This window comes from Mus pahari, chromosome 1 (assembly GCF_900095145.1).
Source record: "Mus pahari chromosome 1, PAHARI_EIJ_v1.1, whole genome shotgun sequence".
Taxonomy (NCBI): domain Eukaryota; kingdom Metazoa; phylum Chordata; class Mammalia; order Rodentia; family Muridae; genus Mus; species Mus pahari.
This window is the reverse complement of record NC_034590.1, coordinates 53,180,541-53,200,488: the sequence shown is the minus strand read 5'-3', so window position 1 is coordinate 53,200,488 and position 19,948 is coordinate 53,180,541. Positions and strand designations below refer to the sequence as shown.

The 19,948-nt window shown below is 46.3% G+C and overlaps 1 protein-coding gene across 2 annotated transcripts in view; it reads left to right on the top strand.

Moving 5' to 3' along the window:
• Positions 1-19,948, top strand: part of Homer2 (homer scaffold protein 2) — a 98,382-nt gene that overhangs the window by 44,797 nt on the left and 33,637 nt on the right. For both annotated transcript variants that reach the window (XM_029540310.1, XM_021199278.2), the window contains exon 2: positions 13,830-13,986. In XM_029540310.1, coding sequence (XP_029396170.1) covers positions 13,830-13,986 — 157 coding nt within the window. The remainder of the gene's footprint in view (positions 1-13,829; positions 13,987-19,948) is intronic.

Here is a 19,948-nt window from a genome sequence, read left to right as displayed (position 1 = left end):
TCTCTCTCTCTCTCTCTCTCTCTCTCTCTCTCTCTCTCTCTGCTACAGGCTCTTCCAGATGCCTCTGGCTGTTCTTGCTGCCATATCAATAAAACCACACCATGGAATGGTGACGTCAGTTTAGACAATTAAATAGTTTAATTCCACTCTCAGAGCAGATATTATGTGACTTTTATTGTTTTGAATTTGTTAAGATATGTTTTGTGGCCCAGAACGTAGTCTGTCTTGGTGAATACTCGCTATGAGCTGAGCAATGTGTAGTCTTGGCTTTTTGTTTGTTTGATGAAACAAGATGTGGCTGTCAGGCTTTTCCAGCTGAGTGACGGTGATGTTGGGTTCAGCTGTACCCTGACTGATGCCCTGGCCTTCTAGACTCCTCCATCTGTCCTGGAGGGTTGTTAAAGCCGCACGTGGCTTTGTTTGCTTTCAGTTCTATCAGTTCCATGCTTCATTTTTACACTGTTGTGAGGTGCACACCCATCCAGCAGTCCCTATCTTCTTTGAGTAGTGCCCTCAAGAGCAAGGCCCCTGTAGCTTCGATAACTTCTGTTGCTTCTGAATTTGCCCTGTGTGAGCTTCATCTAGCTATCTTTTCTATTTATTGATGAGTTACCATATGTTGTCTCTTCCTGCTTGCCCTTTTAATCTATTTTGCCTTTATATTTAAAGTGGAGCTCTTGTCAATAACACATATTGGGGTTGGTTTATAATCTAGTCTGATCTTTCAACGAATGAATCTAAAACATTAGCATTTAAGGTGATTATCGGATTATGCCTATCAGATATGTTCATTTTTATTTGCTTCTCTGTGCTGCTCTTATTCTTTTAACACCCCCGTCTCTAGCACACACACACATTTACACACACATACACTCACATACACACTCACATGAATACAAGGATACACAGACACAGGCATGCTCATACACACACCTTTCACGTACACACACACATTTCACACACACACACACACAAACTTTTTTAGCTTTATACTTTCCTTGTCTTTTATGTTTTGTGGTTCTGAGGAATCCGAGTTGCTAACTAAGCTACATCTCAGCCCAAACTCACTTTCAAATAACAGTATCCTGCTTCCCAGACAGAAGTGCCTGTCTTAGGGTTTTATTGCTGTGAAGAGGCATTATGACCTTGGCAACTCTTAAAAAGGAAACATGAAGTTGGGGCTGCTTCCAGAGGTTTAGTCCATTGTCATCAAGGTGAGAAAATGGCCACATGCATGCAGATGTGGTGCTGGAGAGGTAACTGAGAGTTCTCCGTCTGGATCCACAGGCAGCAGGGATAAATGAGACACTGGGCCTGGCTTGGGCTTCTGAATCCTCAAAGCCCCCAGTGACATGTCACTGCCTTCGTACCTTCGGACTCCCACAAGACCGTACTTACTCCAACAAGGCCACACCTCCTAGTAGTGCTGTGCCCTGTGGACCTATGGGGACTATTTTCATTCAACCCCCCACAGTGTCTTCCAGTAACAGAATGGTCCCAGTTCCCCTTTCACCCTGTGCCACCCCTGTCTCTTGTTTCGCACTTACATATAAGTATTGCACATGCATGCATGGTCAGACACAGGGCACGGCTTCCTTTCTGAGCATCTGGTTACCTGTTTAAGGCAGCTGAGAATAAGGGATGGTTTGGTTTTCTCATTCACTTACATCTAAGTTCTGACACATCCAGCTTCCTCTCGTGTCTCCGGCAAGGCAGGGTGGTTATCAACAAACCCCACGAAGCTTCATCCGAGGCCCCCTTTTTTTTCTCCTGCACTCCCAGAGGATAATATTTCAGAGTACAGAATTTTAGACTGGTGGGTTTTTTTCTCCCTCAACACATTAAACGCCGCACCCCACTGTCATCTTGCACGCATGTCTTCTGGAGCAAGGTGGTTTTTAGATTTCTCCTTTATGGGTCAGGTAGGTTGTTCCTCCCTCAGCTGATCTCTTTTTAAAGCTTCGGGTTTTTATCTGAAGGTTTAGTGTGAGAAGTATTGGTATGCTTTGCTTTGCTGGTTTCTTGGTTCTTTTTTTTTTTTTTTAATTGTCAAATTAACAACAAACTAGATTCACCTGGGAAGAGGGACACATGGTTGAGGAATTGCCTCCATCAGATTGAGGAATTGCCTCCATCAGATTGGCTGTGAGGTATTTTACTGATTGGTGTTTGATGAGAGAGAGCCCTGCCCCCCACATCTAGTCCTCGGCTGTATAAGAATGAAAGCTGAGCAAGCCTTAGGGATGGGCCAGCAAGCAGTGTCCCTCCATGGCCTCTGCTTCAGTTCCTGCCTCAGGTTCCTGCCCTGAGCTCCTGTCCCAGCCTCCTTTAGGGATGGATTGTAACCTGTCAGCCAACAGCCCTCCCCCAACCCGTTACTTTTTCCTCAGTGTTTTTATCATAGCAACAGGATTACAAACCCGAGCTTACGTTTTCCTGACCATTGAGTTCTGCCCTTCTCTAGCATCGTGGATCTGTGGTTTGGTGTCTGACACTCACACTTGGATGAAATGTTCTGTCATCCTTGCTTTAAATGACCCTTCGTGTCTGTCTTCTTGTGGTGGTTCTGTTATGCATGCCACACTTGTCATGGTTTTCCCTCAGTTCTTGTATTGAATGGGGTGGTCCCCCACTCTCTTTGCTTTTTAGCTTTGACACTTTCTATTGTCGTAGCCTTAATCTTGGAGATACTGTCCTCAGCCCCATCCAGTTTGTTTGTGAGTCCACCCAAGACATTATTCAGCTCTGTTTCAATGTTTGGTTATTACTATCATCACCACCACCACCACCACCACCACCCCCACCACCATCACCATTACCTGTGAGTGATGCCTGTCTGTGCGTACCCACTTGCATACGGATATGCACATGCATATCCACATACATACAGAGGTCAAAAGAAGTTTTGTGGAGTTGGTTCTCTGCTCCGGCTTTTAGATTCCAGGGATGTAACTTAGGTTATCAGGCTAACACAATAAGTCTTTACTCAGCCTGCCCAGCTTGTGGGTTTTGTCTTCAGTATTCCTGCTTGATTCTTGCTTAGAATTTCCATCTCTCTGCTTAGTTAGCCATCTCTTTATGCCTGTTGTCAACTTTCCCCATTAAACCTTTTATCTTATTAATCACAGTTTTGAAAAGAATTCTGATCTGATCATTAAAATAGTCCTTCCGTGTAATTTTGTGTTGTCGGAAGGCAGACCTGACATACAGGGTGAGAGGAGCCACAGTGTGCCAGCCTTCAGCAGCGCAGTGGTCAGGGAAAGGGTCCTAGCAGTCTCACCGTGGATTCTTAGCCGTTCGGCGACCTCACATCACCCCTGCTCAGGGGAGGGGCTGCAGTTGGGCATTTCCAACCTCCTGGGTCGGGTAGGCTCTGATAATGCTCCTAGCACGTTAGCTTCCTCTGAGGCAAGCCCAGTGAGGGCGGGGCCCTCTCTGGTGTCCCAAGCCCGGTGAGGGCGGAGCCCTCTCTGGCATCCTAAGGGCTACTTTCCTCTCCACTTGCTAGAAATATACCTGAGTTTTTCTTTGATCTTCATTGCCAGAACTTGGGGTTACTGGAAGTAAATGTTTAAACAGACAGAGGTCCCCTGTAGTCATGACTTTTCTCATTGGTGTAACGAAGGTCGAAGGTCATACAGTGCCCCAGGAGTAGCTTTTAGCCTCTTACCTCTTCCGTTCATCCTCTGTACAGGTGCCAGGCACCCTCTTCATTGCCTTTCCTACTCTGCTACTTCTGGGCTCTAAACTCAGCATTTCCCAGCTACCAAAAAATATCAATTTTAATTTTTAATTTAATTTTTCCATTAATTTACTTACTCACTTTACATCTCGATCATAGCCCCCCTCTCCTCCCAGTCCTCCCCCCAAACAGTCCCTCCCCCTTCTCTGAGAAGGTGGATACTAATCCACCGTGGCACATCAAGTCACCGCAGGACTAGGCACATCCTCTCCCTCTGAGGCCACACAAGACACCCCAGTTAGGGGAACAGTATCCATAGGTAGGCAGCAGAGTTGGGGATAGGTGTCCACTTCTTTTGTTGGGTGAGACCCGCCCAGACATGAAGACCAAGCTGCACATCTGCTACATGGAGCAGGGGTGGTGGGGGTGCTAGGTCTAACCCGTGTATGTTCTTTGGTTGGTGGTTCAACTAACCCAAGGGTCCAGGTTAGTTGACTCTGTTGGTCTTCTTGTGGAGTTCCTATCTACTCCAGGTCTCTCAATCCTTTCCCCAACAATTCCACTAGACTTCTAATGTTTGGCTGTAGGTCTCTGCATCTGTTTTCATCACCTGCTGGGTGGAGTCTCCCAGAGGACAGTTATGCTAAGCTCCTGTCTGCAAGCATAGCAGAGTATCACTAATAGTGTCAGGGATTGGTTCTTGCCCATGGGATGGGTCTCAAGTTGGGCCCATCATTGGTTGGCCATTCCCTCAGAAAAAAATTGTGGTGGACGGTTTTGTAGGTAGGTTAATCTCCTTATCCCTCCACTGGGGAGTCCTGCCTGGCTATAGAAGGTGGCTATCTCCATGTCCCCCACTGCTAGGACATGTGTTCTCAGCCAGAGCCACCCTCATAGACCCCCTGGAGCCTACAATAGCCCAGATCTCTGGTACGTTCTAGAGATGCCCCCCTCCTTAATTTTATTTATTACCATCTTTTTTTTCCCCATTGTTTCTCTATGTAGCTCTGACTTTCCTGAAATTCACTCTGTAGACCAGGCTGACCTTGAACTCAGAGATCCGCCTGCCCCAAATGCTAGGATCGAAGGTGTGTGTCACCATGCCCACTTATTAAACATCTTTTTGAGGCAGAATTTTACAATATAGTTCTAGTTATCTTGGAACTTCCTGTGTATACAAGGTTGGTCTCAAACTTAAGGTTATCTTTCTGTCTCTGCTTAGCCAGAGCCGGCATGTGTCATCACCCCTGACCCATTTTGGTATATTAGTGGGAGAGCAACAGATCATAAGATTTGATATACTCCAAGATAAAGTGGGCGAGAGACAGCATGGCATGACCTCACAAACGAATTCATTGCTACCGATTGGTCAACTTATTTGTAAATACTTCTTAACAGTATCAGTATAAAACATCAAAGAAAATTCTAGTTTATTAAGAGAGACTGCTTATTCAAACATCTAGTTTATTTTTTATTTTAGGTGAATATAGATTCCCTCAACATTTAAAACTGAGAACATTATTTCCTTAGTATTAAAAAAAATCCCTCTTTAGTTAAGATTAGAAATTGTGTTTCCAAGTCACAGCCTTGTATAGCATAAAATGGGCTATATTGTGTTTCACTGTAGCCTAATATGAAAATCTGTGTGCACAGATGTGTTGTAACAAGAGGAAGAACACAGACTGTTCCTTCAGTGAGATTTTTCTCTTGCTTGAATTAGACTGTCCCAGAGATTATTAATTGTCATGAGTCTGGCAAACACACCACCTGCTTTCCCAGAAATGATTACTTGGGTGTTTTCCAGTTCTGTGTGGTGGTGTTCACAGCATATAAACTGTAAAATTCTGATTTTTTTTTTATTCAAAACTTGTTCTACCCACCTTGATTTCTTTTGAAGATAGGGTCTTGTGTAGCCCAATTTGGCCTTACGTTTACCATGTAGCCGAAGGGTGACCTAGAATTTCTGATCCTCTTGCCTCCACTTCCTAAGTACTGTGATTACAGGCATGTGCTAGTCGTACCCGTCTTACTCAGTACTGGGGATTGAAGCTAGGACTTCATGAGTGCTCAGCAAGCACTCCATCAGTTTAGCCATATCCTAAGCCCTGGAATGGTTTTTGTAATAGAATAATTTAGATGTTCAATATACTTTCTACAGAATATGGTGAGTCTGTACTGAAATTTTTTTTTTTTTTTTTTTTGGTTTTTCGAGACAGGGTTTCTCTGTGTAGCTCTGGCTGTCCTGGAACTCACTTTGTAGACCAGGCTGGCCTCNCTGGCTGTCCTGGAACTCACTTTGTAGACCAGGCTGGCCTCGAACTCAGAAATCCGCCTGCCTCTGCCTCCCGAGTGCTGGGACTAAAGGCGTGCGCCACCTCGCCCGGCTGTACTGAAATCTTAAAGTGCTTTCTGTAGACAGTCCATAGTGGATAGAATGTCCCATGCATGCCTAAAGTGGTCTATAAGTGCAGGTTATACACCTATGAGCAACTTATATGACAGATGTATGTATCACATAGCATCCATGTGATTTCCCAGCAGTGTTGGGTGGAGAATGCCACTTCTTAAAATTCCAATTACATAATTATGGGAACAAATATCTAAATCCATTTAACATTTATCCTACATATGTATTTTTTAGAAGTGCATTTGGAAGAGAAAATTGCTTTGATAAAAATTTCCATGGAGCACAGTCGACAGATGCTGGCCCAGAGATAAAGACTGATTTCCTTAGCACGGTGTTCAGGATCCACAGCTGTTGTGTCCTACAACATCTTGGCTTCATCTCCGGAGGTCCCTTCTGTAGCTGCCCAGGGGTCCTGTGAATAAGCCCTAGACCTCTATCTAGGAGTGAGGGGGATGTGTTTGGAGGAAGCAAGTATGGAGAGGTGCCGTTTGAACCTGAAACTGCATTGTAGTAAGTTCTCTCCAGTCCCTGTCCTGACGAAGCCTCAGCCTTCCCTCACCTTCTCGCCCTCCCTGTAAGCTCTTTGTTACTTTGTATCCTCAGAAAAGCCTCAGTCACCCATGGAAATACTTGCTTTCCTGGCTCGTTTCTCTACTACTGGCCATCCATCCACAGTGCGTGGGCATGGATCAGATGTCCTCCCTCGGGGCAACCCCCAGCCTATGGAGCTCAATTAGACCTATACCACAATAGGAGGACGCGTGCTGAATGCTCTTTACAAAGTGCTGGACACTCCAAGCAATAAGTAGCATCATTAATCAAGTCTGTCATCGTTCATTGGGGGCACTTGTCTCTTCTACTCTCTGGTGTAAATGTGACCTAAAGGGAAATCCTCTGTCGGTGGATGAGGAGGATTTATGACAAATGCTTTTGCTCCGAGGCCTCTGATTTATTAGGTGTGATAATTAGCTGTCTGGTGGTATGTAGTAGGAATAATTTAACCCAGCAAGGCAGCTGTGGTCCACCCGAAGGGGCTCCAATAGGGCAGGGAGGTGGGCTTCAGGTTCAGGCTTGGTGGGGTCAAGTCCGACAAGTACTTGTACATTCTTGGAACAAGAATAATCAAATGGGCAGAACTGCTTGTATCATGCCCACCATTTTTTAGGCTTCTATTTATAGAATTTGTTCTTGCCCATGCATGTGTCTGCATATTTGCTGGCACTTCCCTTTTGTTGTTAACTTTATAATAATACATTTCAGTATCTGATACAGCTAAATCTCTCCCATTGCTCTCCATTTTCAGACTTTTTAGTTTTTGGACTTGTTCACATAATGAGTTTTCTATACAAATGACCTTGTCTAGTTCTAAAAATAATCCTGCTGATATTTTCATTATATTACTTACATATTAATTTAGAGGCAACTGACATCTTCATATTGATTTTCTCATGTAAGAATGGGGCATGTCATATTTATTAATGATTTCTTCAGTGTACCTTTGAAGATTTTACTTTTTTATTATTTTTATTTTTGGTGGAAGTTTTATTTTTTTAATATAGTTTTATTTTTTGCATACTTCTTAAATAGATTCCTAGACACTACTCATTTGATTGATATTATGAATGGAAATTTTTAAAAATTTGTTGTAATTTCTGTCTGGTTATTTGTGCTCATTGGTTTATTTTTTAATTAGTGATTTTTGTACCTCACCACCTTACTGAATTTTACTATTCACGTGTGCAGTCATTTTTGCAAATAGTGGTAACCGTACTATTTGGATTTTGTATGAGAGTAGAGCTCCAATGTACTTGTGAATTCGATTTTCTGCTTGAGAGAATATGTGAGAATTTCTGTCTGTATCCCTCTGCCCCTTGTAGCTCTCTGTCTGAGCTCTGGGTATTTGGCCTTACCAGCAAGAGGCCTGTTGGCCATCTGGAATGCTGGCTAGAGGCCAGGTAAGCAACGTTTCTGGTCCTTGCTTGGTATCCTCAGAGAGAATGGAGTATAACCTGGTGATGTACATTTACAAGGCCTTAGGAGCTATGAAAACAAACAAACAAACAAACAAACAAACAAAAAACAAAGTAAAAGTGGATTACACATGAGACTTCATGAGATGCCATGGTAGGACTTCCAGCCAGCGGAGAGAGGAATTTTAGGTCTCAAAATGGCCCCCGTGTTGGCATGGACATGAGTCTAGATACAGGAGTACTGGAAGAAGGACTGGGGCTAAGTTAGTTGTAGAATGTTCGCCTAGCGTGTGTGTGGCCCTGAGTGACCCGCAGTAGTCCCAAACAACAGACGTCCTAAATGAAAGAGCCGAGGGACTGGCGAAGTGGCATTCTTGCCACACAAGCTTGAGGACCTGTCTTTAAATCCAGAACCAGTGTAAAAGCCAGGCTTGGTGGCATGTTCCTGTAACCCCAACAATGGTGAGGTGGGAGGCAAGCAGAGACAGGCAGAGCCCTACCTACTGCCTGGCTACCTAGCCTGGCCTATGTGGTGACTCTTGTGTCAAGCAAAAGGTGGGAAGTACCAGAGGAATGACCCCTGAGGTTGTTCTTTGACTTTTAAAGTAACACACACACACACATTTGCATGTGTATACACACACACACACACACACACGCACGCACGCACACGCGCGCGAGCGCGCACACACACACACACACACACACACACACACAGTAGGTAGTCTGGAGCCTATGAGTGTTGCCAAAGCCTGGAGCTGGTCCTATGAGGGTAGAACAGAGAAAGCTATGTTGCTGGCCAGGTAAGACCTTACCATCTAGCCTGGGGAACCTCTCCGTTAGGTACTGCATGGATGCTTATCTGAAGGGGCTCAAGAGTCTAAAGAGACTAAACGGGGAATGTTGTGAGGCTTTGAGATGTTTAAATAGCTGCACAAATAATTTCCGAATTACTTTTTGCAATTCAAATTAAATAGAGGCAGGAAAATAAGAGTCATGAGGCTTTATAGATTTATGTCAGAAAACAGCCAGGCACTGAGCAAGTGAAAGATTATGACAAGTTAAAACCTCATTTTTCTTTCTTTTCTGGAAAAAAAAAAGTAGGCATGCCAGTTCTTTGCAGAATTACTTCACACACAGCCAGAAATCGTTCTTAGCCAAAGCAGTAGCTCTGCCGAGGGGGTTGCATGTTCCAAACGTACATATGTTGCACAGAGCGTCTAATTATTCTTGGGGACAATTACTGTCAGGTTCCAAAATGTGCTCAATGAGCAGCAATTGGTGTTTATTCAGCTTTTAAAAGACTATGCAAGGGAACAGTAGGTTATATTGTCTGCCCGAGGAAGCATTTCGCTATCCGGAAACATCTGCTTTCTATTTAAAGCTGTGGAGAAGGAATGGGGTGTATTTCAAACATACTCCCCGAGCACCACACACCGAGGAGAGGGGCATGAGACTGGATCTGAAAGTGGTTTCTCTGATCTACAGTCCTCCGATGGTCCCTGCTGGGAGGGGCCTGTGGCCTCCTGGGTGGGAAGCCCTCATTCTGTAGACTCTCCTTATTGTGATTTGCACACATATAGGCCCTGACAGTGATGTCCTACTTACAACACTTTAACCTTCTCAGGTGAGGCTAAATTAGCTCTCAAAGTTGGGGGTCTGTTTCTCTGAATTTAAAGCACTCCGGTTGTGTTCTTTTTGCTGTTCTGCTTCGTCTTGGGACCCTGAGCTCTGTGTGGAAAGCACTGTCCCCTCACAGCTGTGAGGAGGATCTGATAAGGACATTGTAGACGTCCTGTGAAGGACAGTGTATTAGCTAGCTCACTGTAATAAACTATGAAGTTAGCTGCTCGAGCCATATCTCTGTAAGGCAGGAGTCCGAATGCCCCTTACCTGGATGTAGTCCTGTGTCAAGGACTGTGATCAGGTAGGGGCTGAAGTCTCACAGGAAGGCTTGATGGCCGAAAGATCTGGTTTGTAATTCACATGGTTGTTGGTAGAACGTTGGTCCCTGGGGATACAGGAGTGCCTTATAACGTGGGACTCTTAATATTCCCGACAGCCGACAAGGGAGAGTCAGCTGTCACACACACACGCAACAGCCCGTGGCCTCTGCTGTATTCTGTTGGTTAAGAGAGTCAGACTAAGTGATGATAATCCCATGCAGGAGGCTGAAGTAGGAGAGTCACAGATTGGGGTCCCCGGGGACTAACTGCCTAAAAAACAACCCTGGACCCCAATCAATATCTCTCAACCAATCAAACAAACAAGGCCAAACAACACAGTCAGTTTCACCTGCCAGGGGAGAGTCCACTGGGAGCCACGTGAGAGACTGTATACTGTGCACAGCTGCCGTGTTTACTCTTCTTGCAGGGCATGGTTAAGAGAGAGTTAAAGCTTTCAGATATGCCACTCACTGTGTGACCCAGGCAGGCCTCCTGGCTGTTCAGAGCCTCTCTCTCCCACCTGTACAGCACTTTCTCTACAGGATTATTGTGATCTTAAATGAGAAATCCCATATGCAGAATGCTAAGCAGTTGGTAAATGTCAGCGCCTGGCTGTTCTTTTCATCCTGGTCTTTTTTTTTTCCTTCTTGAAATAACATTAGACTTTTTGAATATCAGAAGAATAGCTTGAAACTCCCCAGTACTCTCAGATTGGGTTATTCATGTGGAAATCCCAGTCCTGTGGGTGACTTGCTGGGCACTGAACTGCTATCAGAATGGTTGTGCAGGTCCAGGTCCTGTCCAGTCCCATCTCCATCCCCACCCCCTAACTCCCATTCCTCATCACCACCTTTGTTGGCTGGGCCCTCAGAACCAAGGAAGGTAGCTCCGTAGCCTCAGCAGGGCCTTAGCTTTTTGGTATAGTGATCAGTTTCGGATGGATGTGGTGGAAGTCCCAGCAGTGCCCCTCCTAGGCCTCTCCCTGTAGAAAGTCTGGCTCTGGTGGCTGGGCTATGGCCAGATGAGCCTGCTGTACCTCCCCAGCTCCAGGTTGAGGTCCTGGAGGCAACTCAAGGTTTTCAGATTCCAGAGCTGACAAGGCAAAGTAGGAGATGGAGGCCTCTTGTCTGAGTGCTCACTTGAGCCAAGTCATGCCAAGCAGACAGCAGGCCACTTTGGCTATATCCTAAGTCACAATGCTCTGCCATCTTACCTTGCCTTCCAGTCTTCTTCACTTTGACTGACTGCCTCACGTGCGCACTCCTGCAGGCCTTAAGGTCACAGCACATGCAGAAGTCATTGCTGGAACACAGCAGGCTCGCTGCCTTCTCTCCCTCCTCCCTGATGAGAAGACTCCCTCTGCTCTCTGACCAGAGAACCTCTGCCTCCCGTCAGCCCCCTCTCCTCACCCTTTGTGTCCATAGAATCGGTCCTTGGTCCCACTGTTGACCCCCAGAACTGTAGGAGATTTTTCAGGAGTAGATTGACCACTGTCAACTGTGTCATTCTAGATGAGAGACACTAGCTGTGGGGACCCTGTTGTTTTCTGAATCCTTGGGTAATGTCTAAAGAAAGGCAGGACTTCCCTAGGCACCTAGAAACTCCTATCAGAGAGGCCCCAGGCTCTTTCACTAGAGAGTTAGGGGCCAGGGGCTAGGACAGGCTTGGGAGCTAGTAATTTTAGTAATCTTGGCTAATCACTATCATGAAGGTTTAGCAAACCCTTGTCCACGCCCAGCGTGCGTGCATATATGCAGTCCCAGATCCCCCTCCTCACCGAGGGAGCAGGAGGGAAGGAAAGCTGGGGTTCCATCCCTGAAGGGAGCTCTTCTCTGACCCTTGGACTGCCAGTTAATGCTGTGGGAGAGTGCAGCAGAGACTCGGTATAATATAATCCTCCGTGTTCTCTGAGGCGACAGCTGCTCACCTAACTCCTCTCTCACATGTGCAGGCCGTTGCCTGAGAACGTTTGTCTTTACAGTGTTGTATTTAGATGATTAGAAAGCTACAGTGCTGGCTGGTGAGCGGCACAGCTGGGCCATCCAGACTTCCCCACATGGTATTCATGGATATGCACTCCCCACAGCTTGGCCTCTTGACAACAGATGTGACACATTATGGCAAGGATCTTCCTTTTCTTTCTACAGCTGTCACACAGCCACTGGAAGGGTGTGGCTCTAGGGCGAAGCCAGTGAGTGAACTTGAGACTTATTGATGGAAATGCCCGAGGAACCCACACTCCTGCTGGTTCTTTGCCTACTCCCTGGGCCTAGAGGGGCACAGGGATGCCGGCCTCCAGCTGCTCTTCTGGAGTACCAGCTCTAGAAGCAGCGATATTGGCATTATCCTCTTCGCAGACTCTTCCAGAGGTTCCTGAGTCCCACTGAGACTGTGCCAATAGCCATGATATTATCTGACATCCCTTGTATGAGGCTCAATGAGTAAACTGCTTTCCTAGAAAATAAAGTTTCCCCCTGAGAGCCCTGTTTCCAGGAATGAGTCTTCTGCAGGCGCTGTATGAGGGAAGGGAAAGGGGGATATGGTGGGGGGGGGTGCCCGGGATGGGAGAGAGCTCAGAGACTCCTGCCCAACCCCTCCCCATTGACAGCATAGCCACTTGAGATTTCCCTGCACTCTGAACTTCTGTGTCCACTCAGGTATCCTGTTCTTTATCATCTCTTTTGACATTGCCAGGACTTTGAAAATTAATTTGACTAAGCCAAAATCAAACCTTTAGGTTTAATTTTGTATCTTTAATCAATACTTACTAATCTATAGTGGTTTTGTGACTTTATTTTTACATGCTGGTGATTCCCCTCCCCAATTTTTGTCTTATTTTGAACTTAGAAGAATTTTTGAGAGTTTGCCTACAAAGCCTTTTTAAAAAAAAAAAAAAAAAAAAAAAAAAAAAAGCAGATTTCGTGATGAGTCTGTGTTTCAATTTTTTTTGTTACTTTGTTAAGCAAATATCTCAAAGCATGACTGTGCAGTGGATTCTATTATAATTTAAAAACCTGTCTTAGCTATTAATCTCTATTGTCAGGACCTAATTAATTCTTTACTAACCAGAAAGAAACAGAGATAATGTGTTAATTTGGTTAATATTTTTAAGCAGTCAGAGGAAGTGTTCACAGGCAGCTGGGATGAAAGGGACAGTTCAGTCAGAGCAGGAAAGACACTCAGTAAAGATTAGGCCAGAGGGAGGGCCTGCAGAAGTGCTGACGCGCTCTAAGCCGCAGAGTCCTTACGGGTTTCCTAAGCAGACCGGCGATGGCTCCAAGGCTATAAAATAATTCTGTCATTCAAACCAGCGCCCCAAATCTGAGAAATACTTAAATATTAAGCTTCAAGTGGGTTACAGAATCCTAAAATCATTCCAGATTCTCCCAAAATAAATTTTTTTTTTAATTTTCTAAAATGAATTAGTTCCAAAGAGTCCCTCACCCCCACAAATGCCAACAGGGTGTCAGGAAAAAAAAAAAATAGAACTCTTGACAGCAATGTAAAAACTCTCAACGAAGAATTTCATTTTAAGCAAATTGCTCATTAGGCCAGTTGCCCAGCAGCCTCCAGGTAGTGCAGCTAAATGGAGTGTGGGCTGCAGAAACTACTTACAGGAATGCTGTCCTCCTCCTCTCCCTCCTCCCCTCCCCCCTTCTGCCCCCTCCCTCTTCCTCCTCCTCCTCATTTTAATTGTTCTCATACATATGTATCTTTGCCAATAAGCTACTTGAAATTGTATGAGACAATGGGTGGCCAAGAAATCATAAATTATACATTAAGTCAAGTCCCATCATTTCACACACACATCTGTCCTGTTGCAGAGAACAGCCCATCTTCACCACGCGAGCGCATGTCTTCCAGATTGACCCCAGCACCAAGAAGAACTGGGTGCCGGCAAGCAAGCAGGCCGTCACGGTTTCCTACTTCTATGATGTCACCAGGAACAGCTATCGGATCATCAGTGTGGATGGAGCCAAGGTACTGGCCTGCCAGACAGTTTTGACATTGTCACTTATTTTGATTCCAGAGCAGTTTGGTGCATTTGAAAGATGAAGGGTTCTGGAAGCTGGACCCCAAGCCCTGCTCTCTTATTGCAGACCCGCATAACAAACGGAGCGTGGGTTGCAGAACAGTCTGCATAATCACATATCTTCTTGCTTTCTTTTCCACCTAAAATCATGGCAAATGAGTAAAAAAAAAAACAGATCTTCCGTTACCTCACTGTCTCCATAATTAACATTTTAATGCCCATGCAGTGGTTACTCTGAGAGCCTGTAATGATCCTAATTTGTTAGGATGGCTTCAGTTTCTTGCTGTTATAGATGCTAAGCATTCCCCATGTAGTGGATATCCCCAGTTGTTCATTTTATACCTACTACTTCCTTTTGAATGTTTCCTCGGGGTAGACTTCTACAGGTAACATTATAGGCCATGCTATTAACACTTTACGGCCCTTGATGTGTACTTCCTGTGTGCTCTTTCTTACAGCCTGCATGAGGAGGATGCTAGTTTATTGCACCCTTGCAATCGATGCGTATTACCTCTACTCTGATTCTGGTATTATTAGACGTGGGAATTAATTTTTATTAAATAAGTTAGGAGTATTTCTTCTCTTTCCTTTTTGTGGAGCAGGAGGTTGTGATATAGCTCAGGCTAGATGGGAACTGGAGGCAATCTTCCTGCCTCAGTCTCCTGAGTACTGGAATTACAGGAATGGTCTATTATATTTGATTTAGTATTTCTAACAATACTGTGTATTCCTGATATTTCATCCCTCTCTGTTATTTTCCCTGTCTGTATTTTGGCCACATTATTTGTGGGAAGAGAATAAAGGGATGCCAGCCAAAGTACTATAGTGTCCTTAAAAATAAATAAGCCTTCTGCACCAAAGGCTTTCTGCCTCTACTCTGTGACCACTGGATATTTTCCTGTGCTGATGTGTCACCTGACATTCAGTGTGTTTGAAGGTAAAACCCCCTGATCGCCATCTAAACCACGATTCTAGTTTATTTTCTAGTATTTGATATTAAAAAAAAAAAAAAAAAAACAACAACAGAGCGTGTATCTGTTTGTTTTAAAGCTGCAGCTCTTGTTGTAGCACCAGACGTGCTCGGACCCCAGCTGCATCCTTTTGCTGGTGGCTCCTTGCCTACTGCCTGTGGTCCCTTGTGGATTCTGTGGCAAGGCCAGCTTTCCTAGACAGTAGAAAGTGAAAGGGCCGGGAACTGAGCAGTAGAATGGAGCCTATTCACTGTCCCCTCTTAGCCAGGAGAGAGAGGGAGGGCGTCTCCATTACAGGGTCCCCTGGAAAGGCAGGAGCCCCTCCTCTGATGCAGCACTCTGGCTTTCCTCCGGGTGTCTTCTCCTAGCTCTTGGCACCATGATGTCTACAGATGAAAGTAATTGGTCCCATGGCCCTTTCTTTCTCTTTCAATTTCCACATCTACGCATAGGTAGTGGGGAGGCAACGAGGCTACTGGTGCCCATTCTGACTCGTTGGATTGGCACAATGGTCACTCTGGCAACTAGAGAAGCTTTTCCTGCTGGGCAGTGGAGGCACACGCCTTTAATCCCAGCACTTGGGGAGGCAGAGGCAGGCGGATTTCTGAGTTCGAGGCCAGCCTGGTCTACAGAGTGAGTTCATCAGAACAACTTAAGAGACTAAAGAATTAGCTCTTCCATTTAAGCAGCTGAGATAGAGCATTGGGGGCGTGGTATGGGGTGGCCTGTAGCAAGGACGTGTGACAGTGCCTGACTTGTAGTAGGTGCCTCATTTGTAATGAAGGACCACCTGAAGGGTGCCTTGATTTTAAAGTTTTATTTTATCTTATTTTCACTTCTGGGAGACTCAGAGGGACTGCAGTTGTAATTACCACGTCACTGTGCTTCTAGCTGCAATCGCTTGGGCTCTCTCCAGGATGTTCTGACAGAGATGGAGAATTGAGCCCACCTGCTTTCTTTCATCTATAGATTCCAGCAGCACGTCTGCCATCCTTAGATGGGTTCGCACTTCTGTCAGTTGAGTTATCCACGGATTTATTGGGCTTAACTATAGCTAAAGCAGCGTCCTTAGAGCAAGTGTGTTGGTTGTTAGCCGGGCTTTTAGTAATTTGTCAAACTGTCAGCCAGTGTGTAGGTGAGTTACGTGATAGTTGTGTAGTAGAGGTAGCCGGGCCTAGTGTGGGGTCGGCACTGAGTTAGAGAGGCTCTTAAGAAGAAGGAATTGGAAGCTGTGAAGCTTCACTGGAGTCCAGAGACTAAGCCAGAGCTCCTCGGGCTGCCTCCACCGTGTCCCTGGTCACCTTATATGTTCTTAAAGTCCACTTAGAGTTCCAGCTTCACCACCGCGGCATGGAGAACTGCAGAAGAGCCGTGTTTGGCAAAGAGAGCAAAAGGCTAGGGAATGTGGGTTAGACTTAGTCATTGAATTACTAACCCTGTCTCCAGGAGCTGGGGACAGGGGCAGGTCTCTTGTCCCAATAGTACTAGATGTTCCAGAACCACCACCGTCCTGCTTGGTTCTCCCTTGACAGCAGCAAGTAAGATGGACAGGAGACATCAAAGAGAACCTTGTGCTTCCGGCTTCCATAGCTAGGCAGGAGTGGAGACAGGACCTCACTCTTCTAGGTATCACCACGCGGCCTACCCTTCTTTGCCCAGTACTGAAGTCTTGCTGCCTCGAATCCCAGCTCCTGCCCTGTCTGAATACTCTAGATTTCTTGCCTGCCTTCCTGTGGCTGAAGTAAATGTATGTATGCTGAGCTGCTTGCTAGGTACCTGTGCTGACATGGCCTCCACTCCTGGGCTCTGGTCTGTAACCTCTCCTCCATACCTCCATGCAATCAATATGGCTCGCTTCTCCTTGTTTCTGAATAGCTGCTGTGAGTCATGTTCACTTAGGCCCTTCATCCCTCAAGCCATCCATCCAAGCTTCAGATACCTTCGGGCATGGATGCACCCATACACCGGGAAGTGTGGCTACCTTGTCTCTCCGCCACCACTGTGTTCTCCACCACATGAGAATGACTCTTTTTTTTTTGTTTAAGGCCTTTGATTCTAAATTTTGATCTGAACTAGGAACGCTGGCTCAGCTTGTGGGTGAACCTCGATTATCCAAGGCAGGCCTTGGCCCTGCCTCTCTTTGTCAGCCTGGTCACATCAAACCTACGGCTTCGAGCTTCTGTGTGGGACCCGTAGGCCAAGTGTGCCTCCCAGAGCACAGGGTATCGATGACTGGAAAAGTGAACGTGTACCCCTCTGGGATGGGGCCGATGGAGTTCAGTCACAAGTTGCTGGGATGGAAGAGATTCAAAGGGCGTTTTGAGCTAAGGCCACACCAGACGCAGTAGCTATTGAACTCGGCTGCTGGAAGAGCACAGGCTCTGCTGGAGGGGTGGTGCTGGAGCCAGCACTCAGCTGCTGCCATCCCAACCCAGGCACTGCAGGTGCCTCTTCCCTGTCACCTCCTGGAGGAGAAAGGGCAGAGGGCTTCATCGATCTGAGAGGAAACAGGCGGCTTAGGAAGACTTAACTCACCCTGTTCTTTCTTTTTCTTGGAACACAAGCACATTCCCTTTGTTCGGTGACAGTATGGCACATGTCCTTCCATTTGTGCCCTAAAGACACAGCCTGGTGAGAAGCCGGCTATGTGGTACCTCCGTGTTATCCAAGCCCTAGGAGGTGATGTGGATCCCATGTTTGCGTATGGACTGTCCAGATACTGGGTGCTTTGCATATGGAGTTAGGAAGAGGTGTGCCTGGCTTGCTTGTCTCAGAGCCGAGGCAGGGTCGGTAGCACCTTAGACACGTCAGAGAGTAAGTTATGATGGGGGTGGGATGGGGGAGTGAGGTGTGATGAGGCCAAGCCTGGCTGTCCCCTCTCCAGGCCTGCAGCCGGTGAACCATGTGCACAGAAGGAGAGTGAGCAGGGGCAGGGCCAGTGCCAAGGGTGAGCCAGGATCACAGATGATGGACAGACGGGGAACCACAGAAATATACCACCTAACTCCCAGTTTCTTAGAGCCCTGCCGTAGCTGTTACAGCCGCACGGTTTGTAGTGAGCTTTGCACAGAATGGCCAACTCTGTCATAAGGAAGCCTGTGTTCCAGAGCACTTGTTAATTGAGCCATGGCAGCCTTGATTCCCCTGTGCTTTTGGCACTCGTTGTGGACCACGTTAATCACTGCCATCCCCGTGAGAAGCCGCCTGTGCCTATTCGCAGGGCCTGCCTGAAGCAGGTGCTCCTCCTGGGTGTGCTGGATGACTCTTCTGCCCTTGGCTCTTGGTTATTTATAGGATCACAGGAAACCTACATTAGTAGAGACCTGAGGGGTCATCTGTTCTACAAATATTTAGCAGTGCTCACTGTTCTGCCTGTCCGTGGTGCTTCAAAGGACAGAAGCAGCTGAAACCTTAGAATGCTTAGGGTATTCTAGGAATGTAAAGTTGCTTTCAAAAACACAACCAGAGGCTGGTTAGACGGCTCAGCAGGTATAGGTGCTCGCTGCCAAGCTTCAGAGCCTGAGTTTGGTTCCCTGGACCAACATGATGGAAGGCAGGAACCAATGCACAAAAGCTGACCTTCATAAATGGACAGTTGCATACATGCTCGCTTTCTCTCTCTCTCTCTCTCTCTCTCTCTCTCTCTCTCTCTCTCTCTCTCTCTCTCTCTCTCTCTCTCTCCCACACACACACACACACACACACACACACACACTCACACATAGATAGACTATTTTTTTAAAAAAGTAAAGAACATAGGTTCCATCTTCCACCCACCATTGTTGTTTCCTCTTCTGAAAAAAATGTAGAGCCCCTCTGTTAAGAGATTGTGTTTCTAGAATGTTCCTACCACCCAGTAGGTTTTCAATATATGTCTTATTCTTTCCTTCCATTTCTGAGGCACAAGGAGAACAAGGGATTGGGAGGGAGCATCTTGCTAATCTACCTTAGGAACAGGCAGCCCATCTTTTGGTTGCTGTACCTCAAAGTTTCTCTTTTGAAAAGGGGAAGACCCCCACTGAGTACCACCCCACCCAACTCTGACCCCCCCACACACACACACATCAAGCCACTGGAGGTCTAGGTGCATCCTCTCCCACTGGAGCCAGACAAGGTGAACCTTTTAGGGGCTCTGAATCCACAGGCAGACAAGCAACAGGCTCAGGGGACAGCCCCCATTCCAATGGTTGGGGGCCCAGTCTGCAACTTAATACATTCATTACAAATTGAGACCAACACAGCACAACACTGTGTTGGGCACACTAACCCACTGAATGTCCCAGCTCACACTGTGTTGAGCACACTAACCCACTGAATGTCCCAGATCACACTGTGTTGGGCACACTAACGCACTGAATGTCCCAGCTCACACTGCGTTGGGCACACTAACCCACTGAATGTCCCAGCTCACACTGCCCTGGGCACACTGACCTACTGAATGCCCTAACTCTGCCACATAGCTGTTACAGAGTGCTGCGTGTACCCTGGTGACCACATGGCTGCTGTCCAGCAAAGGATCGTGCTAGGTGTCCCCAGCTGGGGAACGAGCAACATTTAGAAGCTGTAGTTATAGCTCTCAACTGCGTGCCAAATGCCCTGTACAGCACAGCAAAAATAAAGATAAGTAAAAGTGTGAAGTATGATTTCTAATGACTGTGAATCACTTTCACACCATGAGAAAGTCAAAGACTCTTAAGTAGAGTCATGTTCCATATTCCAAAAGTATGTGTGGGCTGCTCCCTAATTACATGATCCTCATCCATCCATTAAGAGATTATCTTCTCCTGAAACTGTAACAGGCGTTCCCTTGGTAATTTGGCCATTTGTTTGTTTGTGTGTGTGTGTGTGTGTATGTGTGTGTGTGTGTGTGTGTGTGTGTGTGTATGTGTGTGTGTGTGTGTGTGTGTGTGTGTGTATGAGAGGGAGAGAGAGAAAGAGA